The 17,127-nt window shown below is 39.5% G+C and overlaps 3 protein-coding genes across 3 annotated transcripts; 1 reads left to right on the top strand and 2 right to left on the bottom strand.

Annotated features, from left to right (window-relative positions):
* Positions 1 to 1,573: 1,573 nt before the first annotated feature.
* srsf3b (serine and arginine rich splicing factor 3b) lies at positions 1,574 to 6,195 on the bottom strand. The gene is made up of 6 exons (XM_067398896.1): positions 6,069 to 6,195; positions 4,563 to 4,773; positions 4,353 to 4,487; positions 2,486 to 2,524; positions 2,130 to 2,216; positions 1,574 to 2,046 (listed from the first exon to the last, which is right to left on the bottom strand). Exons 2-6 carry the CDS (start codon positions 4,763 to 4,765, stop codon positions 2,019 to 2,021), a joined length of 492 nt encoding a protein of 163 aa, XP_067254997.1. The 5' UTR covers positions 4,766 to 4,773; positions 6,069 to 6,195; the 3' UTR covers positions 1,574 to 2,018.
* Positions 6,196 to 8,984: 2,789 nt separating this feature from the next.
* On the top strand, positions 8,985 to 10,316 carry pth4 (parathyroid hormone 4). Its single transcript, XM_067395749.1, has 2 exons — positions 8,985 to 9,085; positions 10,049 to 10,316. The coding sequence occupies exons 1-2, from the start codon at positions 8,985 to 8,987 to the stop codon at positions 10,314 to 10,316; spliced, it is 369 nt and encodes a 122-aa protein (XP_067251850.1).
* Positions 10,317 to 10,935: 619 nt separating this feature from the next.
* On the bottom strand, positions 10,936 to 15,898 carry apobec2a (apolipoprotein B mRNA editing enzyme, catalytic polypeptide-like 2a). The gene is made up of 3 exons (XM_067398895.1): positions 15,629 to 15,898; positions 12,783 to 13,306; positions 10,936 to 11,713 (listed from the first exon to the last, which is right to left on the bottom strand). Exons 1-2 carry the CDS (start codon positions 15,895 to 15,897, stop codon positions 12,784 to 12,786), a joined length of 792 nt encoding a protein of 263 aa, XP_067254996.1. The 5' UTR covers position 15,898; the 3' UTR covers positions 10,936 to 11,713; position 12,783.
* Between the last annotated feature and the right edge of the window lie 1,229 nt (positions 15,899 to 17,127).

The raw sequence follows: 17,127 nt of genomic DNA, 5'->3' as shown, positions 1-17,127 counted from the left end.
AAACAGGACAGCACTAAATAAAATGAAAATCAATTAGTCAATCAATCACAGTTTGTTCACTAATGAGACCGAGTCCATGTTTCCCACGACAATCATCAGGAAAGGCCTTCATTCATTAATTAGTGACCTCTCTTCATTAGTGTTCGCGGTGTTTTGTTGGAAGTCTGACAGAACATTCCACAGCGCGAGGAAGCCGCGGGAAAATCAGCCAGCCACCCGACGCGTGACTCATCAGAACGTGACGTCACGGAGCCATGAGTAACTCGAGGGAAAGAGCGGGAAGGTTTGAGTTTCTGTGGTACCTGTTCATTCAATGAGATTCATTGGGTTTAAATGAACGTTTCGTGGCTATAAAAGATATTAATATGATTGAATTCAATGAGCCTTATGAGCTCATATTAATTGAAAGATACATGGAAGACTTGTACTTTTAGAAATGTATTAAACCAAAAGAAGACTGAGTGAACTGCTAAAAGCAAAAAGGGATTTAAAATGGTGAAAAACATAAACGTCTTCTGGTCTGTAAACTAGCGAATGATCCATCATTACTCACTCATAATAGATAGATTTAACCAACCACACCTCTGGCAGCAGTTACATAACATTTGTTCTCAAAGTGGAGGGGTTTTCAAGGACTTTGACAAGCACCACCCCTTAAGTCAAGCTTAAATAAGAGGTTATCTTGTGATCTGTGGCCTTTTGAAACCACGTGACTGTAGGGTTAGATGAATGACTGCTGGCATTTCAGCAGTAGATGGTTTAGTCTGAATTACTACATCATTTAGTGGTCAAGAAAAGTCCTGAATGAAGGATTTGAACCTACCTTTACACCTCACCAAACCAGAACCCATGAGTTTTCTTGTATTTTAATGCATAAAGATGCAGTTAATACTATATATAAAAAAAGTAATATTATAAATGTGTGAAATGTTTAGTTATTACATTACACCATTGCGTTTTTTTGTACTCACTGTAGTACTGTCCTGTATGCAAGTTTCATTTATATACTTAATTTATGAACAAAACCAGAACCAATGTAGGGTTAAAGTTCGCCCTCTGCTGGTACTACAACATACTGCACATACACTGATACACGTCATCTTACCTCTCGCACACTATCTGTATATACTTGTTACATTTAAGAATGATTTTACCTTCTATATTATATTTGTACTTTTATTGTTGGCCGTCCAAATTCCTCGAGCGATTTAACCTAAAACAGGAATCTAAAAATACACTTGCGAAGTTATATCCAAAATGAAACTTACAGCAAAACCTCAAACAAGGTACAGATATTATAGTTTAATATTTAACCAGGATTTTCAGCTAGTCAGTCATCCTTACTGTACACAAGCCTATATCTTTGAATGGAGACTTTAACATTTGCAAGGATAATAAATGCTGTAAATAAAAGCGAATGCATTAATGTCTTAACCCTGTGTGTTGTTTATTTTGCAATTCTTGGATAAAATCTGAGTAAATGTCAATGAAAGATGCACAAACATTACAAACAAAACATTTGATTTAAATTCAGACAACCCTATAAAATGGACAAGAATTGTAAAAATTCAGAAAGAGACAAGGATATTTTGTAATGAGTTTTAATTCAGGTCAACATTATAAACAGTACAAACACTACAAGGAAAAAAACAAACACGAGAATGAAAGCTGTTCTTCATTCCACCCCCTGCTGGCGACACAGTGCCGTTACACCTTCCCCCTCTGATGCACACAAACAAAGCAAAACGCTTGCGGTCGAGCTCAGGCGACAGGAAATGAGCTCAGCGCAGCAGGACCAATCACATTCACCGACAAAAACAAAACAAAACAAAAAATTCTTAAAAGAAGTGTGAGATGGAATGCTGTCGCATTAAAACCGCAGCTACAGAAGGAAAGAGAACCGCTAAAATAATGTTCATAAAAAAAAACAAAATAAATGGGGGACTCGGAGCAATAAAGTCTTTTCAAAGTTTTTGATCGACGTTTTCCCGTCACAACGTTTTTCTCAGAGTTGTGGTTCATTTCCGGTCATTAGATCTGGAACGACTGTAAACGGAAAAAAATCGAGATGTGAGCTCTGTGTCGGATGTAGTTTCTGGGCGGACGATATAAAGGAGCGAAACACTTACCTCCTCGATCGGGAGAAAGATCGCGAAGGCTTGTGGTTCCTGTCGCGGGACAGCGATCTCTCCCTCCTGCGTTCTCTGGAAAGAGATCTAGACGGAGTCCAGAACCAGGGTTATTATAGTTAACTACAACTGTAAAAATGTTTGTTACTTGAAGAAAATAAACTTGCTCGTTTTCCAGCAACATCTCATTTTAATTTAGTTCAACTTGATATAACTAAAAAACTAAAATAAACTACAGACATGTTTAAAAATTACAAAACGGAAAATAAATTTTCAAAATATTACTAAAAAAGATATGATAAAGTGCTCGCACAATAACGCAGCCTTTTTGCGCGCAAGGTTGCGCAAACTCTTACCTGCTACGACTGCGACTGAAGCTCCTCCTCCTGGGAGATCTGAAGAAGAGAAGAGAAGCAGAGCGAGTGAGCGCGGCGATCGACACGGGAACGCACCTCAAAAGCCCTGAAACTCCAGCCTGCTAACAGTCAAACACTCGTCACCGCCCTGATACAGGGGTGGAGTGGAGATCTCGCCACATGAGGGTTCGCTAAGAGCGTTACGCTCGTGTACAGAGAGCTACACAGTAGTGCACTAGGAGAAACTCAACAGAAACGCACTGCAAACAATCCCACAGAATGAAGACACTGAAAGAAAGCAAGAGCAGCTCTCAAAGCCCATGCTTCTTATGTAACCTGAACCTCCGTTTGGGCTCCCCATCAGTCTGCTTTGCCTAACCTTAACGGAGTCTGCACATCTCAGATCTCATACCAACCCTGTGTTTCTCAACTCAACAGGAGATTTCTCCTCATCTTATATCTGTATTCAGCATTAAACTGTATGAAGCAGGAAAAACTTACTAGTCTTTCGGTTTTCAACAAGCTAGAAAAGGCGAAGGGGAGGCGGCTGGCGGCCGGGGAGCAGAATTGGCGGGAAAGTGCAGGCCAGATGCTGCGAGCTGATTAGCTGGCTTGCGGATGGGGGCTGGATGTAGTGGATTTTTCCTGCTTTTATTGGTTAGCCGAAGGCTGTTGCTGGTGGTTGGTAGTGTAGACATTGGGGAACGTAAAACGCTGATTGGTCAGGAATGTGAAGTGGGCCGCTGCCGATTGGGTGTTAAGGTTGGAGGAAGAGGAGCTGACAACGGCATGCTCAGGAACCAATGGGCTGGTGCGACCTGATGACTGGCCACGCCTGGGTCATGTGACACCAACCCAGCCAGCTGATTGGGGCACGCTGGTCACATGATGCTGAAAGAGGACTAGTAGACTGACTCAGAGGGTGGTGAGGAGAGGCATGGTGGTGACTCTGCAACGGGGTTCATTTTTATTAATATAGATGATAAGATAAGAAAATAAAAACAACCTTCATGTAAAGTTAAGTCAACAAAAGATTGCATTCCAACCATTACTAGAGCCGAGCAGATTACTGAACACAAGCGACTGGGCTTTGACGGCCAATTCGCAAAGTTTGCACAACTAACATTAACAAGAAGAATCTCACAATGCGTGCGAAATCGCATCCGGGTCAAATCTCAATCCGAAACCAAAAGCGCATTTTAAGGACAATTAAGCACATCCATCGCGCCAAAATTCTCATTAGAAGTGTAAAAAACATCAATCTTTACATTTTGGATAAGTTGAATTACCACAATCACAGTAATGAGAAGTTGGAAGAAAAAAAAGGTGCTAAATTGTCATCAAAACAAAGATGCAAAAAAGCAGCAACGCTTCACAATAAGGTCCCATTAGTTAAAATCAGGTAATGCAGTACATCTGTTAGACTATTAATGTTGGTTAATCGTGTACAACTGTTCATTGTTAGTTCATGTTAATTTCAACATTAAGATTAGAAGTCATATGAACAAACGGAACCTTATCGTGAAGCGATACGCAACACACGATCAAAAGGCTCGTTTTTCTTGGTCCTACTTTTAATTTCGGCGTGAAACGCGACCCGGGTTTTGAGATTAGCCCAAATCACTTGCTGATCTGCATTTAAACAAATCTATCAGAATTTGAAAAGCCCAGTCAGATCATTGTTTAATGGTTATCAATGACAATGAAGATGGAGGAGCTAAAGATCTCCGGCAGACACCCATCAGAACCGGGTCACGTGGCACCGGCGGAGCAGGGGCCTCCAGGACTGGCGGAGGGGGCAGAATCGCATTAGTTTCCTCTGAAACACAATCTACAGAGAGACAGGTGAGAGGGAAAACAGGTTTACCTGCGCCTGGGAGGCGGGCTTCGCCTGCGGTAGTCGTCGCGTGGACGTCGGCTCCAGGAAGGAGGCGGACCCCGGTTACGAGTTCGCTTCTCGCCATTGGACAGCTCCACCCTCACTCGGCAACCGCAGAGAGTCCTGCGTGACCCGTCGGTTAGATCGAAGCCGTTGGGTAATTTGCTTATAACAACTAGATTTTTAATCCACACTCACCGTCCGTCCAGCTCTCTGACGGCGTCTGTGGCGTCACGAGGGTCCTCAAACTCAACGAACGCAAAGCCAGGAGGGTTCCTGGCCACCCACACGCTCCTCAGGGGTCCGTAATAACCGAACGCCCTCTCCAGTTCGGACTTATTCCCATTGTTCCCCAGATTCCCAACGTACACCTTGCAGTCCAGAGGGCAGTCGCGATGCATGGCTCAATCTGCACAATATAAGTTACATAAGCGTAATGAGAGGAGTTTGTTATTTTGTGTATGAAAGAGTCTCAACTTTGAAATTCTGTTGATTTTATCATCAAACTCAAACAATAAATGTGATAAATATATGCACTCTAGATATTACTTTTTAACTTACACTTAGTTCACGGTTAGTTCAGTTAGTAAATGGAGAGGAAATGTCATTGCTGGCTATGCAGGCCTCACTGAGCAATCGGATTTCATCAAATATCTTAATTTGAGTTTTGAAGATGAACGAAGGTCTTACGGGTGTGGAACGACATGAGGATGAGTAATTAATGACATTTTTGGGTAAACTAACCCTTTAACCTGTTCAATATTTTATTTCATTGAAAAAATACATAATGAAAACAAGTTTATGATTCATTAAAAGTTACTTTAACGTTAATATGAAATCTGCCTTGTTTGCAAAATTGTTAATTTAACCTTATATATTAATATATAAGGTTAAATTAACCACCCTATAGTTTACAGCATCATCCCAGAGATTTGACATGAAAAAAAAAAAACATGAAAAAAAAAAATTGTAAATCCGATAGAAACGTGAATTGTGTGTCATTACCGTGCCATTTATACACCAATTTAAATAACAAACCCGAGAATCTCTAGAGAGATGATAATGGAGGTGTGGCTGATTTCGGTCTCCATCCCCCTCAATACTCGTCTCTCTCTTTTATTCTCTTGCTCTTTATGTTGAATGTTGTCTTGACATGATAAAAGATAAAATAATTGGTTTTGTCCTAGAGCCCTTAGAATCAAACACCGTTGATTTGTGTTGTTTTTTAGTTCCTAATAGGCAAAATTGTTTATTTTCACCTACTACAAAACTGGTATGTTACGCATTTAAAACAGAACAAAATAAATGAATCTAGAAATAAAGATTAGCGCCTGAAAATAAAGTAAAATAGGCTACGAAAATAACAGTAATGAAAAAAATGCGTCTTTTGCTTTTGTTCGCTGCTCAAAATGGCGCATGGCGTTCACACGCGACTACACACAAAACACTGTGAAACACAATCTGTCTCTTTAACGCGCGATAGGTGCTGTAAATATAATTAAGATCATTGTTAATTTAAGAGGCGCGATAAAAGACTCGAAGTAAGCTGCTAACAGCTAATCTGGGTCAATAGTAAAATGGCGCCTGAAAGACCCAAAATTAAGCAAAAACGCACAGCTGTCTGCTAACGCTGGTCACTAAAAACCACAAACGACAGAATCAAAAGCATTACAACAGAATGAAAGCGAATAAAAGTAAATTTACCGTCAGTGTCGCGTGTTTCTGACCGGGTGTGTGTTTGATTCCTGGATCAGATCCGCTCTGAAATGGCGCAGCGCGGAAATACGGAGGCGCTCGCGTAATGAACGTCCACACGCACGCGGCGGGGCGGGGCTTCAGAGAGGAAAAGAGCTATAAAATGAGTGTGGCTCCTGTTTAAATGCACAATTTAGCCACAGTTTTGTTTTGGCACAATGTTGAGCAAACACAAATTATAATCTTCCTCAGAAATGATGCCTTAATGGAGATTTTGCTGTAGCAACTCTCATTTCTGTTTTTGTGTATTGAAGTACACAAAAACCAACAGGGTTATTCATGTCAAATCCAGCAAAGTGCATCTTGAGATGCTAAATCTGTTGAGAAAGAGAATAAAATAGAATATTTTGGAATAGAGAGCTAAGGTTGGTACTTTTTAAAGAGACACTCAACAGAGAATTGAAAACATCAAAAAAAAAAAAAAAATGTAAATGCACAAAAGGTTATAGACGTTTAAAAGATTTCAAAGGTAACACAACTTCAAAATGGTTTTCATGTAAACTGTAAATCTAATTATTATAATACTGAACTAAACATACTTTATACTATATATTATAAAATCATTTGGACTCTAAAAATGCAAGAAAATATGTCTAACCAAGTTGTGCTCCAAATTTGAAGATGATATCACAAAAATTGAGCCACTAAAAGGTTTTAAAGTACCATTTCAAAGGTAACGCAACTTCAAAATGATTTTTCACAGGATGATTTTTGAGCGTTTAAAGGGTTAGTTCACCCAAAAATGAAAAAATGTAATTTATTACTCACCCTCATGTTGTTCAACAACCGTAAGACCTTCATTCATCTTCAGAACACAAATTAAGATATTTTTGATGAAATCCGATGGCTCAGTGAGGCCTGAGCAATGACATTTCTTCTCTCAAGATCCATTAATGTACTAAAAACATATTTAAATCAGTTCATGTGAGTACAGTGGTTCAATATTAATATTATAAAGCCACGAGAATATTTTTGGTGCGCCAAAAAAAATAACGACTTATATAGTGATGGCCGATTTCAAAACACTGCTTCAGGAAGCTTTGGAGCGTTATGAATCTTTTGTGTCGAATCATGATTCGGATCACCTTTTCAAACTGCTGAAATCACTTGACTTTGGCGCTCCGAACCGCTGATTCGACACACTGATTCATAACGCTCCGAAGCTTCCTGAAGCAGTGTTTTGAAATTGGCCATTTTTGGGTGAACTAACCCTTTGAGCTTTGAATGACACCTAATTTATAATCATTTACTGTAAAGTAAATGTACTGAACTAATGTTGTATTTAAATAAAAATATATATTCTACAAAATCATTTGGACTAGAAAATCAAAGTCGTATTGTGTTCCATATTTGAAGTTGACATCACAAAAATTGAGCTACTAAAAGGTTCTAATACTGTTTCAAAGGTAACGCAATGTCCATTATTTTCGCAGGATAAATTTAGAGTGTTTAAAGGGATACAGTAGTTCACCAAAAAATTATTCCATGATATACTCACCCTCAAGCCTTTCTAGGTGTATATGACCCCAGGGGCTTAATAAAGGCCTTTTGTAGCGAATTGATGCAGTTTTGTAAAAACAAAAATATTCATATTTAAAACTGTATAAATTAAAATAAGGAGCTTCTGGCGTGACAGCCATACGCATTCGACGTACGTCCAAAAAGTGTTAACTTCCACGATGTAGTACACAATGGCATGATGTTCTATAAGTAAACAAGTAAACGACTATATTTTTTAAATATATCTCTGATCGTGTTCGTATGAAAGAAGATAGGCATATACACCTATAGGATGACTTGAGGGTGAGTAAAGCTTGGCATCATTTTTATTTTTGGGTGAACTATCCCTTTAAGCTTACAAATGATACCTAATTTACTAAAATATGTGATCTCTCTCTCTCTCTCTCTCTCTATCTATCTATCTATTGATCCGTCTATCTAGCTCAACATGTTTATTGTATGTTTTATGGCCACTGTAAGCTAGTATTCTTCTTGTTTTCTACAGAAGAAAGAAAGCCATAGAGGTTTGGAGTTACATAAATGATGACAAAATGGTCATTTTTGGCTGAACTATCCCTTTTCAGTAGTTTTGTAGGTTTGAGAGCATCTGGCGGCTGCTAATCAGAGATGTCAGACCTTGCAGCAATCATCATCGACGTCCCCATCATCAAACGCTGACTGCATTTCTCAGCTGTAGAAACCACATCCAAGACGGGTTGCCATGGTGTAAGTCTCTTTAGCGATGCTCTACTGACGTGGAAACACGCCGACGGCATTGCTTAGTTTTGAAGTTCTAACGAAAAGGCATTTTAACTAGAAAGCTTGTTATGGACACCAGTAGCTTTATTGTTTAGACTTTTCCTTTCATCATCAGTTTTTAACTCTCAAACTAAGACTTTTCTCCTGTTTTCAGCTGATTCACATCTCAGCAGTTTCACAACCCACGAAAAAGGCACCAAAATTCAATCCCAGGTGCCTTTGAGCTCAACCTGTGAATTAATCAGTAGTTTGATGCATCCATTATAAATGACTTGATTGAAGCAACTAAAGCATATTTGCATGATAATTGGGGGGGCTTGAGGAGGAGGAGGAGAAGCTCTTCAGATCGTTTCCTCTGAAGTCTGACTGTGTGAGGTCACTTCCTGTGTTGGGGATGCCAGCGGTCTATATAAGCCCTGAGAACTGACCGTCTGTCAGTCAAGCATCTGCAGACAGCAGGAGAACAGACGGCCGCCTCACTGTCCAAGAGAGAGACGATGTGAGTACTACTGACCTCCGGAGAAGTTAACGCTCAAGTTAGCAGCTTCATTAACTGAGTCATGTGTTTGTAAAGTTCATGTTTTTGCTCTTCAGCTCAAGGAGTTTATGAGTTTGCAGATGATGTTGAAGACGCAAAGATCTCAGCAGCGCGTCGCTTTCATGATACTGATGGTGGTTGCAGCCGTACAGTGTCAGGAGAATGAGAGGTATGTCTATCTATCTATCTAAGTTCAAAAATATGACCAGAGGTAAAAAATGAATAATAGTGGACCCAACACTGAGCCCTGTGGAACACCGTGATTAACTGAGACCGAGCATTCTTAAAGGATTAGTTCACTTTCAAATAAAATTTTCCTGATAATTTACTCACCTCCATGTCATCCAAGATGTTCATGTCTTTCTTTCTTCAGTCGAAAAGAAATGAAGGTTTTTGAGGAAAACATTCCAGGATTATTCTCCTTATAGTGGAATTTAATGGCCTCCAGACAGTTGAAGGTCAAAATGTCAGTTTCAGTGCAGCTTCAAAGAGCTCTACATGATCCCAGACGAGGAATAAGAGTCTGATCTAGAGAAACCATCGCTCATTTTCTAAAAAAATACAACTGTATATGCTTTATCAACACTAAATATTGCCTTGCACGTGGTTCCGCTTTCCGCATTCTTCAAAACGCTTTTGCTGTATGTCCTACGCAGAGCCAGTTTCGTTTTTTTCCGTGAGTAGAATAGGGAAGGTGTAGGACATACAGCATAAGCGTTTTGAAGAATACGGAAAGTGAAAGCACTTACAAGGCGAAAATGACCAATCGTTTCTCTAGATAAGACTCTTATTCCTCGTCTGGTATCATTTAAAGCTCTTTGAAGCTGCACTGAAACTGTAATTTTGACATTCAACTGTTTGGAGTCCATTGAAGTCCACTATAAGGAGAATAATCCTGGAATGTTTTCATCAAAAACCTTCATTTCTTTTCGACTGAAAAAAGAAAGACATGAACATCTTGGACGACATGGAGGTGAGTAAATAACCAGGAAATGTTCATCCAGAAATTAACTAATCATTTTATCTATCTATCTATCTATCTATCTATCTATCTATCTATCTATCTATCTATCTATCTATCTATCTATCTATCTATCAAGAGTTGTTCTGAGATGAATTGTCCTCTCTGCAGCAGACGGGCGGTCACAGAGCATCAGTTGATGCATGATCGCGGTCGCTCCATTCAGAGTCTGAAGAGACTGATCTGGCTGTCCAGTGCGATCGAGGGGCTTCACACCGCACAGACCCGCACACTGACCACCGACGAGCCGGACAGCAGGTGGCGCTTTCGCGGTCCTCAGCCCGGTAGAGACAGCAGCAGCCACAAGAGGGCGCTAGAGACGCTGTTGAGCGACATGTACAGACCTCACCTCACTGCTGGACTGGACGGAGAGAAATAGCGCCATACGAGCACCATTCTGATTCCCCGGAAAACTAACCAATGACAGTCCGACCACGCCTATAATGAGACTGACTGGCGAAACGCTGATGAACAAAACTAGATTGCTGCCTTTATAATCAACAAAATTGGATAGTTATTGATTAGAATTTAAGCGATCTAGTTTTGGCGCGTTTCTCCCTCTGCGCAGACGCAGAGCGGCTCATCCGTGATCTTCACCTGTATAAATCTGTCCTTAACATGTATTCAAGAAATATAGTCAGTTTAGAATATTTCTTTGAAATACACCACGTGCAATCGCATTACCATGGTCTTCACTAATCACCTACACGTCCAAAAATTTATGTATAAAAATATCACGCTGTTTTTGTTTTGTAAGTGTTGATTTATTTATGGGCAGATGTGTTGGATGGGTTTCAAATCATTCTTGATATATACGGATGGCTATAAACAGATCGTATTTTTGATTTATTGTGTGTGATTAAAGATGCTTTTAAGTAAACTGTTGTTCATTTCAGAACTCAATGCGGTTAAATATGGTGTAATGAATGTTTGTGTGTTTGTATCTGTAATACACAAAATGAAGCACGACACCAAAACAATACATTTTTATTCGTTTTTCTAACAATAGTGAAGGTCGTTTCCATTTAGTATATTTATTGCTTGCACAACTATTTCAAATTCAGCTGCAAATCTAATTTGAGTTTAGTTTGCAAAGTATTAATACAAAACTTTCAGAATTTCACAGTGCCCAGTATGAATTTGTGCATGAATATAAAATTATGAAGTAAAGTTTAAGTTCCGCCCAGCTAACAGGCAACGTTCTCTCAAAGTTATGAACTAACGATTTATTTCTGACACGTTTTAGTTGGATGTTTGTCTTTTTTAAACGTTCAGAGAACATCGAAAAGTAACGTCCCCATAATGTTTGAAGAATGATAAATGGAATGTTTCCTTAACGTTCGCATAACCAAGAAACAATAACTAAAAACTGTATGTTTTGAACGTTCAGAGAACATTCAGAAATAACATTTTCATAACTTAATGGAAACGCTGGCAAAAAGTATTTTGTTAACTGGGTCAGAATATAAAACAGTATGAAATATGAAATGCTTCATATCAAAGAAAAGTAAGCAGATGAACAAAACGCAGTGATTCATTCAAACTTGAAACGAATTATTAAAAAGTATAAATCCTCTCGCTGCAGAAAACATAAAAGTACTAAAGTAATCCATCAGTTTTACAGGATTCTTGGATTTCAAACCCTAACCGTAGAAATCACAAGTAACTAAACTCTCTTGATGCAGAAAGTGAAAGGTTTGGGTTTCTCTCTCTCATGCACACAAACACTCTCTCTTCACTTTTGTACAAGTGTACGTCCACTATCATTTCATTACCCTGCAAAAGATAAAAACAATGGCTTTAATTGACAAAATGAGAGTTTTAATAGTCTAAAATATCTCAAACGTCACCTAGAACATCTTGACCTAGAAGCTAAAGTGAGACCTGAATCATCAGATGATCCCTGCGATATATGAGACACACTTGAGATAGACAGACCAAATGAAGGACTACACATACTATTTCAGCCATTTCTATATTTTGCAGAAATAGTAGTATAGCATGCTGTTCTGAAAGGGTTAGTTCACCCAAAAATGAAAATAATGTCATTAATTACTCACGCTCATGTCGTTCCACACCTGTAAGACCTTTTTTCATTTATAAAATTAAGATATTTTTGATGAAATACGCCGACGGCTCAGTGAGGCCTCCATAGGGAGCAATGACATTTCCTCTCTCAAGATCCATGAAAGTACTAAAAACATATTTAAATCCGTTCATGTGAGTACAGTGGTTCAATATTAATATTATAAAGCCACGAGAATATTTTTGGTGCGCCAAAAAAACAAAATAATGACTTATATAGTGATGGCCGATTTCAAAACACTGCTTCGGGAAGCTTCGGAGCGTTATGAATCAGTGTGTCGAATCAGCGCCAAAGTCACATGACTTCAGCAGTTTGACGCACGATCTGAATCATGATTCGACACAAAAGATTCAAAACGCTCATACATTACATTAACTGATCTTGAGAGAGGAAATGTCATTGCTCAGGCCTCACTGAGCCATCGGATTTCATCAAAAATTTCTTAATTTGTGTTCTGAAGATGAACGAAGGTCTTACGGGTGTGGAACGGCATGAGGGTGAGTAATTAGTGACATTATTATCATTTTTGGGTGAACTAACCCTTGAACATTGCTAATCTCAAAATGGTGCTCCCTCACAAAACAAGGCTTTCCCAGAATTCATTGCAGCTATCTTTAATCCAAGATGGCGGACGGAGTCAAGTGAGTATATTTGTAGTCAGTACGGCTTTTTTTATTAATTTTTGATTTTAAATTTATTTTATATCAAGTAACAAAAATGTTTTTATGGTTTTGTCGTAGGCTAATGATCTTCTCTTACATCACTGCAGGATGTCGGCCAGTTTGTCTTGATAGTACTCGTAGTTCTCCTGACAGTCCTCCCACGGCGTGAACTGCTCCTCGTCGTTCTCTACGAACGTGTCCCAGGTGTAGGTGAAATCCAGCGGCTTCATCATGCGCAGTTTGCAGCCGGCGGCCGCCAGCGCCTTTAGCCCCGCCTGAATCTCAGGCTCCTCCCACTCGAAGAGCCGCGCGGAGAAGATCGCCAGACGGACGCTTTTCCTGGACTTCAGGACCTCCGCCAACTTTCCGGCGCAGACGGCACATGGGCTGGACGACATGTACCATGTGATGGTGTATTTGCAGGCGGGGTCATAGTTGGGCAGGACCTGCTGGAAGAACGCCTCCTCGGCGTGGCCGCCCGCGTGCTCGTCTTCGATGTAGCCCCGGAGGAGGCCGTCCGAGCCCTGGTCCACCAGATAACACAAGAAGGTTTTATTCCGGCCGGACGAGTACTCGACATTCTTAAACTGGAACTTGAAGAAAAATGGGTCCATGCGATCCCTGTGGACACAAAAGGGGGTGAATTCAAGATCCTCTACTGGAACCTCTTCACATTACAAGGTATTTCGCTCAGATTAGTCACATGATACTTTTAGCATCTCAATTTTTATGACATCAACTTCAAGTTTGGAACACAACTTGGTTAGACATGTGACTTTGGTTTTCTATCAATTTTAGAGTCCAGATTATTTTGTAAAATATGTATTTTGTGTAAAATAAAACATTTAGTTTGCTTTACAGTAAGTTTAATCTTCTGTAACTTTTTTACACTTTAATTTTTTTGATGTGTTTTCACTTCTGCAATAATCTCCTGAGTGTCTCTTTAAAAAGAACCAACCTTAGGTCTGTATTCCAAAGCATTCATGAATTGCAAACATTTAAGTTCATGCTATGCTCCAAAAGGGGGGTGATTATTTACAGTTAACAGGTTAAATGTGTATAAAAGTATCTCGGCTGTATTATTACCCAGCATTCCAGAGTCTGCAGCCTCCGAGGGGGTTTCTGTGGTCGTTTTTAACAGCTCCTTCACAGGCTGACAGATGGAAGGGTTGTCAGGGTTATAAATACCCTCAGCGGGGGCAGAACTTTATTCTTGGAGTCTGACCCATATACAGAACCGTGTGTGGTGAGACGGTTTGGAAGTATTGTGTGTGTTTGCTGCCAGATGAACCCGGTTCATCTGTAATGAGCACCTGCTATTAGATGATCCACAACAATTCACAGCTTTAATGTGTCGACAGAATCAAACTCATCAGCGTTCGGGTCATCAAACCCGCTTGGATTCTTAAACGCCAGTCGGAAATGCAAAATATCCAAAACTCAAAGAATTTTAACCCCTTTAGATATGCAGCAAACATCTCAATGATGTCTCAATCTGTGCCCTAGATACTAATCAGAAATATGAAATGATTTCTCATCAGATGATCTGAGCTGCTCCACGTTCATTTTGCAGCTCTAGACTCGACGACTGCTGACTCATTTGAGTCTGTTTTTATTTCTCCTTGGGAATTTTAGTAGAAACATCTGAGAGGAAGTTGATGCCTACATGAGATTCAATTGAGAACTTGTTGGAGACTAATAAAGTTCTTGTTATTTCAGGTTCTTCAGATTTGTGTTTTGGTTTCTAGAGTCTTCAAAGCACCAGGTGGATGTTCTAACGTTATTTTTAAGAGCGTGTTCTTTAGACGACACACTGCAGACAGCGAGACACATCACCGCCTGTCAGGACTGACCTTGGTGGGGGTTGGGTTGAATCTATCTACTCTACACAAGCTTTTGACCTGAACGTTCATGCAATTCCCTACAGAAACACAATTCTTAAAAACAAAGGTTCTTCATTGGCATCAGTGGCTCCATGCAGAACCTTCAACATCCCTGGAAACTTTCCATTCCACAGTAGGTTCTTTATAGCAGAGATTCTTCAGATTATTATTAAAAATAAAACTTGTTTATTGGCATTAATGGTTCCATGAAGGACCTTTAACATGAAACCATTTCACTGCACAAAAGATTCTGTCTTCTGGAGAAATGTACTCTTTTAAAATAAAACAGTAATTCCATAGAAGAATGATTACTTTCTTAAAAGAACCATTTTTTTCTTAGTGTGAAGAACCTTTGATGTTAAAGGTTCTTCATGGAACCATCAATGACATTCAAGAAAAAAGTTTTCCAAGTCTTCTGAAGTCACAATGCTTTGTCTGAGGAACCGACCCTTAATTATTAATTTATTAATTTATTCTTGTCATCTGTTGTCATTCGTGTTTGTGTAGATTTGCATATTCCGCTAGAAGATGCCACTGATCCCAAGCACCATTGGTTATCACATATCATGTGACCGATTGTGATTCAGCAAGTTTGTGAGCAAAAGTATGACTGGGTCTGTTCCTCAAACACAACTGTCATATAGCTTAAGAAGACTTGAAATATAGCGCACAAGTAACATCGACTACTTTTACGAAACTTTTAAGGTTCCAGTAGGGTGTTTTTGATGACATTGAAGCACCATTTTGGTGTTTAGTGAACAGTTCTTCATTTTTTTAAAGTGTGAAGAACATTTTAATAATCTGAAGAACTTAAAGAACCATAAGGGGCTCCATGGATGTTCTTCATGGAACCATTGATGCTAATAAAGAACTTTTATTTTAATTAAGTGTACGTTTATGATGTTTTCTGTCTTTTTTTTTGAGCTCGAGAGCAGAAACAACATCTCCTGTTGTGTTCCACAGAAGAAAGAAGGTCGTACAGGTATGGACTGTAAATGAAGGTTCAGTTCTAGCTTCTCGTCTGATGTTCTGTCGTGTCTCTCTGTGTTTTCAGACTCACCCTGTGATGATCTCAAACGGCGGCAGCTCCATTGGCTCAGGTTTATCTCCGTTCGCTGCGGCTCCATTCTCCGCACCAGCGGCGGCGGCGGCGGCGGCCTCTCCATTCTCCATGGGCGCGTTCTTCCCATTTACCTCAGGTTTCTCTCCTTCTTTAGGAGGTTTTTCTCCTTCTTTCGGAAGTTTCTCCTCTTTCTTTGCCTCATTTTCTGCTTTCTCTTTCCTCCTGACAGTCAGGCGAGAGCCGCTGCTGCTCTTTCTGTCGGCCATCTCTGAAACTAAACACACACACACACACACACACCTCAGTATTTATAACAGCACTTGGGTGTGTGTGTGTGTGTGTGTGTGTGCAGCTGTCGGTCTGTTCTATTAAAAGACCTCCTGGCCATAGAGATGATAGATAAACGAAATCTTACACAGGATACATCGTCAAAAGTTGGGCACTTCTTTCTCAGATATCAAAATTATTTTTGTTGTTGTTGTAGCACATAGTGAAGTAAAACATCATGACGTGGGTTTATTAATGCTCCAATATAGACAAAGAAGAAGCTCAAATATAACAAAAACAAGTTCTAAGAGCTTTTGCTAACATTCCCATTCAGTTATTTTGGAATCTTCTCTGAACATTCAAAACCTCATTGTTTTTCTTGGTTATGTGAATGTTAAGGGGACACTCTATTGTATCGTTCTTCAGACATTATTGGAACGTTACTTTTGGATGTTCTCAGAACAAGTAGTGACATTTAAAAAATGTTAAACATTTGAGGTAAAATCGTTCCATGAACAATGTATAAATATTTTTTTTTGTGCTAAGAACATTATTAACGACCAGAGAACTTTTAAACAAACATTCTATTTCTTATATATATATATATATATATATATATATATATATATACACACAGTGGTGTGAAAAAGTGCTTGCCCCCTTCCTGATTTTTTTTTTTTTGCATGTTTGTCACACTTTAATGTTTCAGATCATCAAACAAATTTAAATATGAATCAAAGATAACACAAGTAAACACAACATGCAGTTTTTAAATGAAGGTTTTTATTATGAAGGGAAAACAAAATCCAAACCCTAATAACAGGTTGGGTGACCCTTAGCAGCAACAACTGCAATCAAGCGTTTGTGATAACTAATGAGTCTGTTACAGCACTGTGGAGGTTGTTTTGGCCCACTTATCTTTGCAGAATTGTTGTAATTCAGCCACATTGGAGGGTTTTCGAGCATGAACCACCTTTTTAAGGTCATGTCACAGCATCCTCAATAGGATTGAGGTCAGGACTTTGACTAGGCCACTCCAAAGTCTTCATTTTGTTTTTCTTCAGCCATTCAGAGGTGGACTTGCTGGTGTGTTCTGGATCATTGTCCTGCTGCAGAACCCAAGTTCGCTTCAGCTTGAGGTCACGAACAGATGGCTGGACATTGTCCTTCAGGATTTTTTGGTAGACAGCAGAATTCATGGTTCCATTTTTCACAGCAAGTCTTCCAAG

This window comes from Chanodichthys erythropterus, chromosome 10 (assembly GCF_024489055.1).
Source record: "Chanodichthys erythropterus isolate Z2021 chromosome 10, ASM2448905v1, whole genome shotgun sequence".
Taxonomy (NCBI): Eukaryota; Metazoa; Chordata; class Actinopteri; order Cypriniformes; family Xenocyprididae; genus Chanodichthys; species Chanodichthys erythropterus.
Note: the sequence above shows the minus strand (reverse complement) of the source record. Positions and strands in the feature narration are given on the sequence as shown.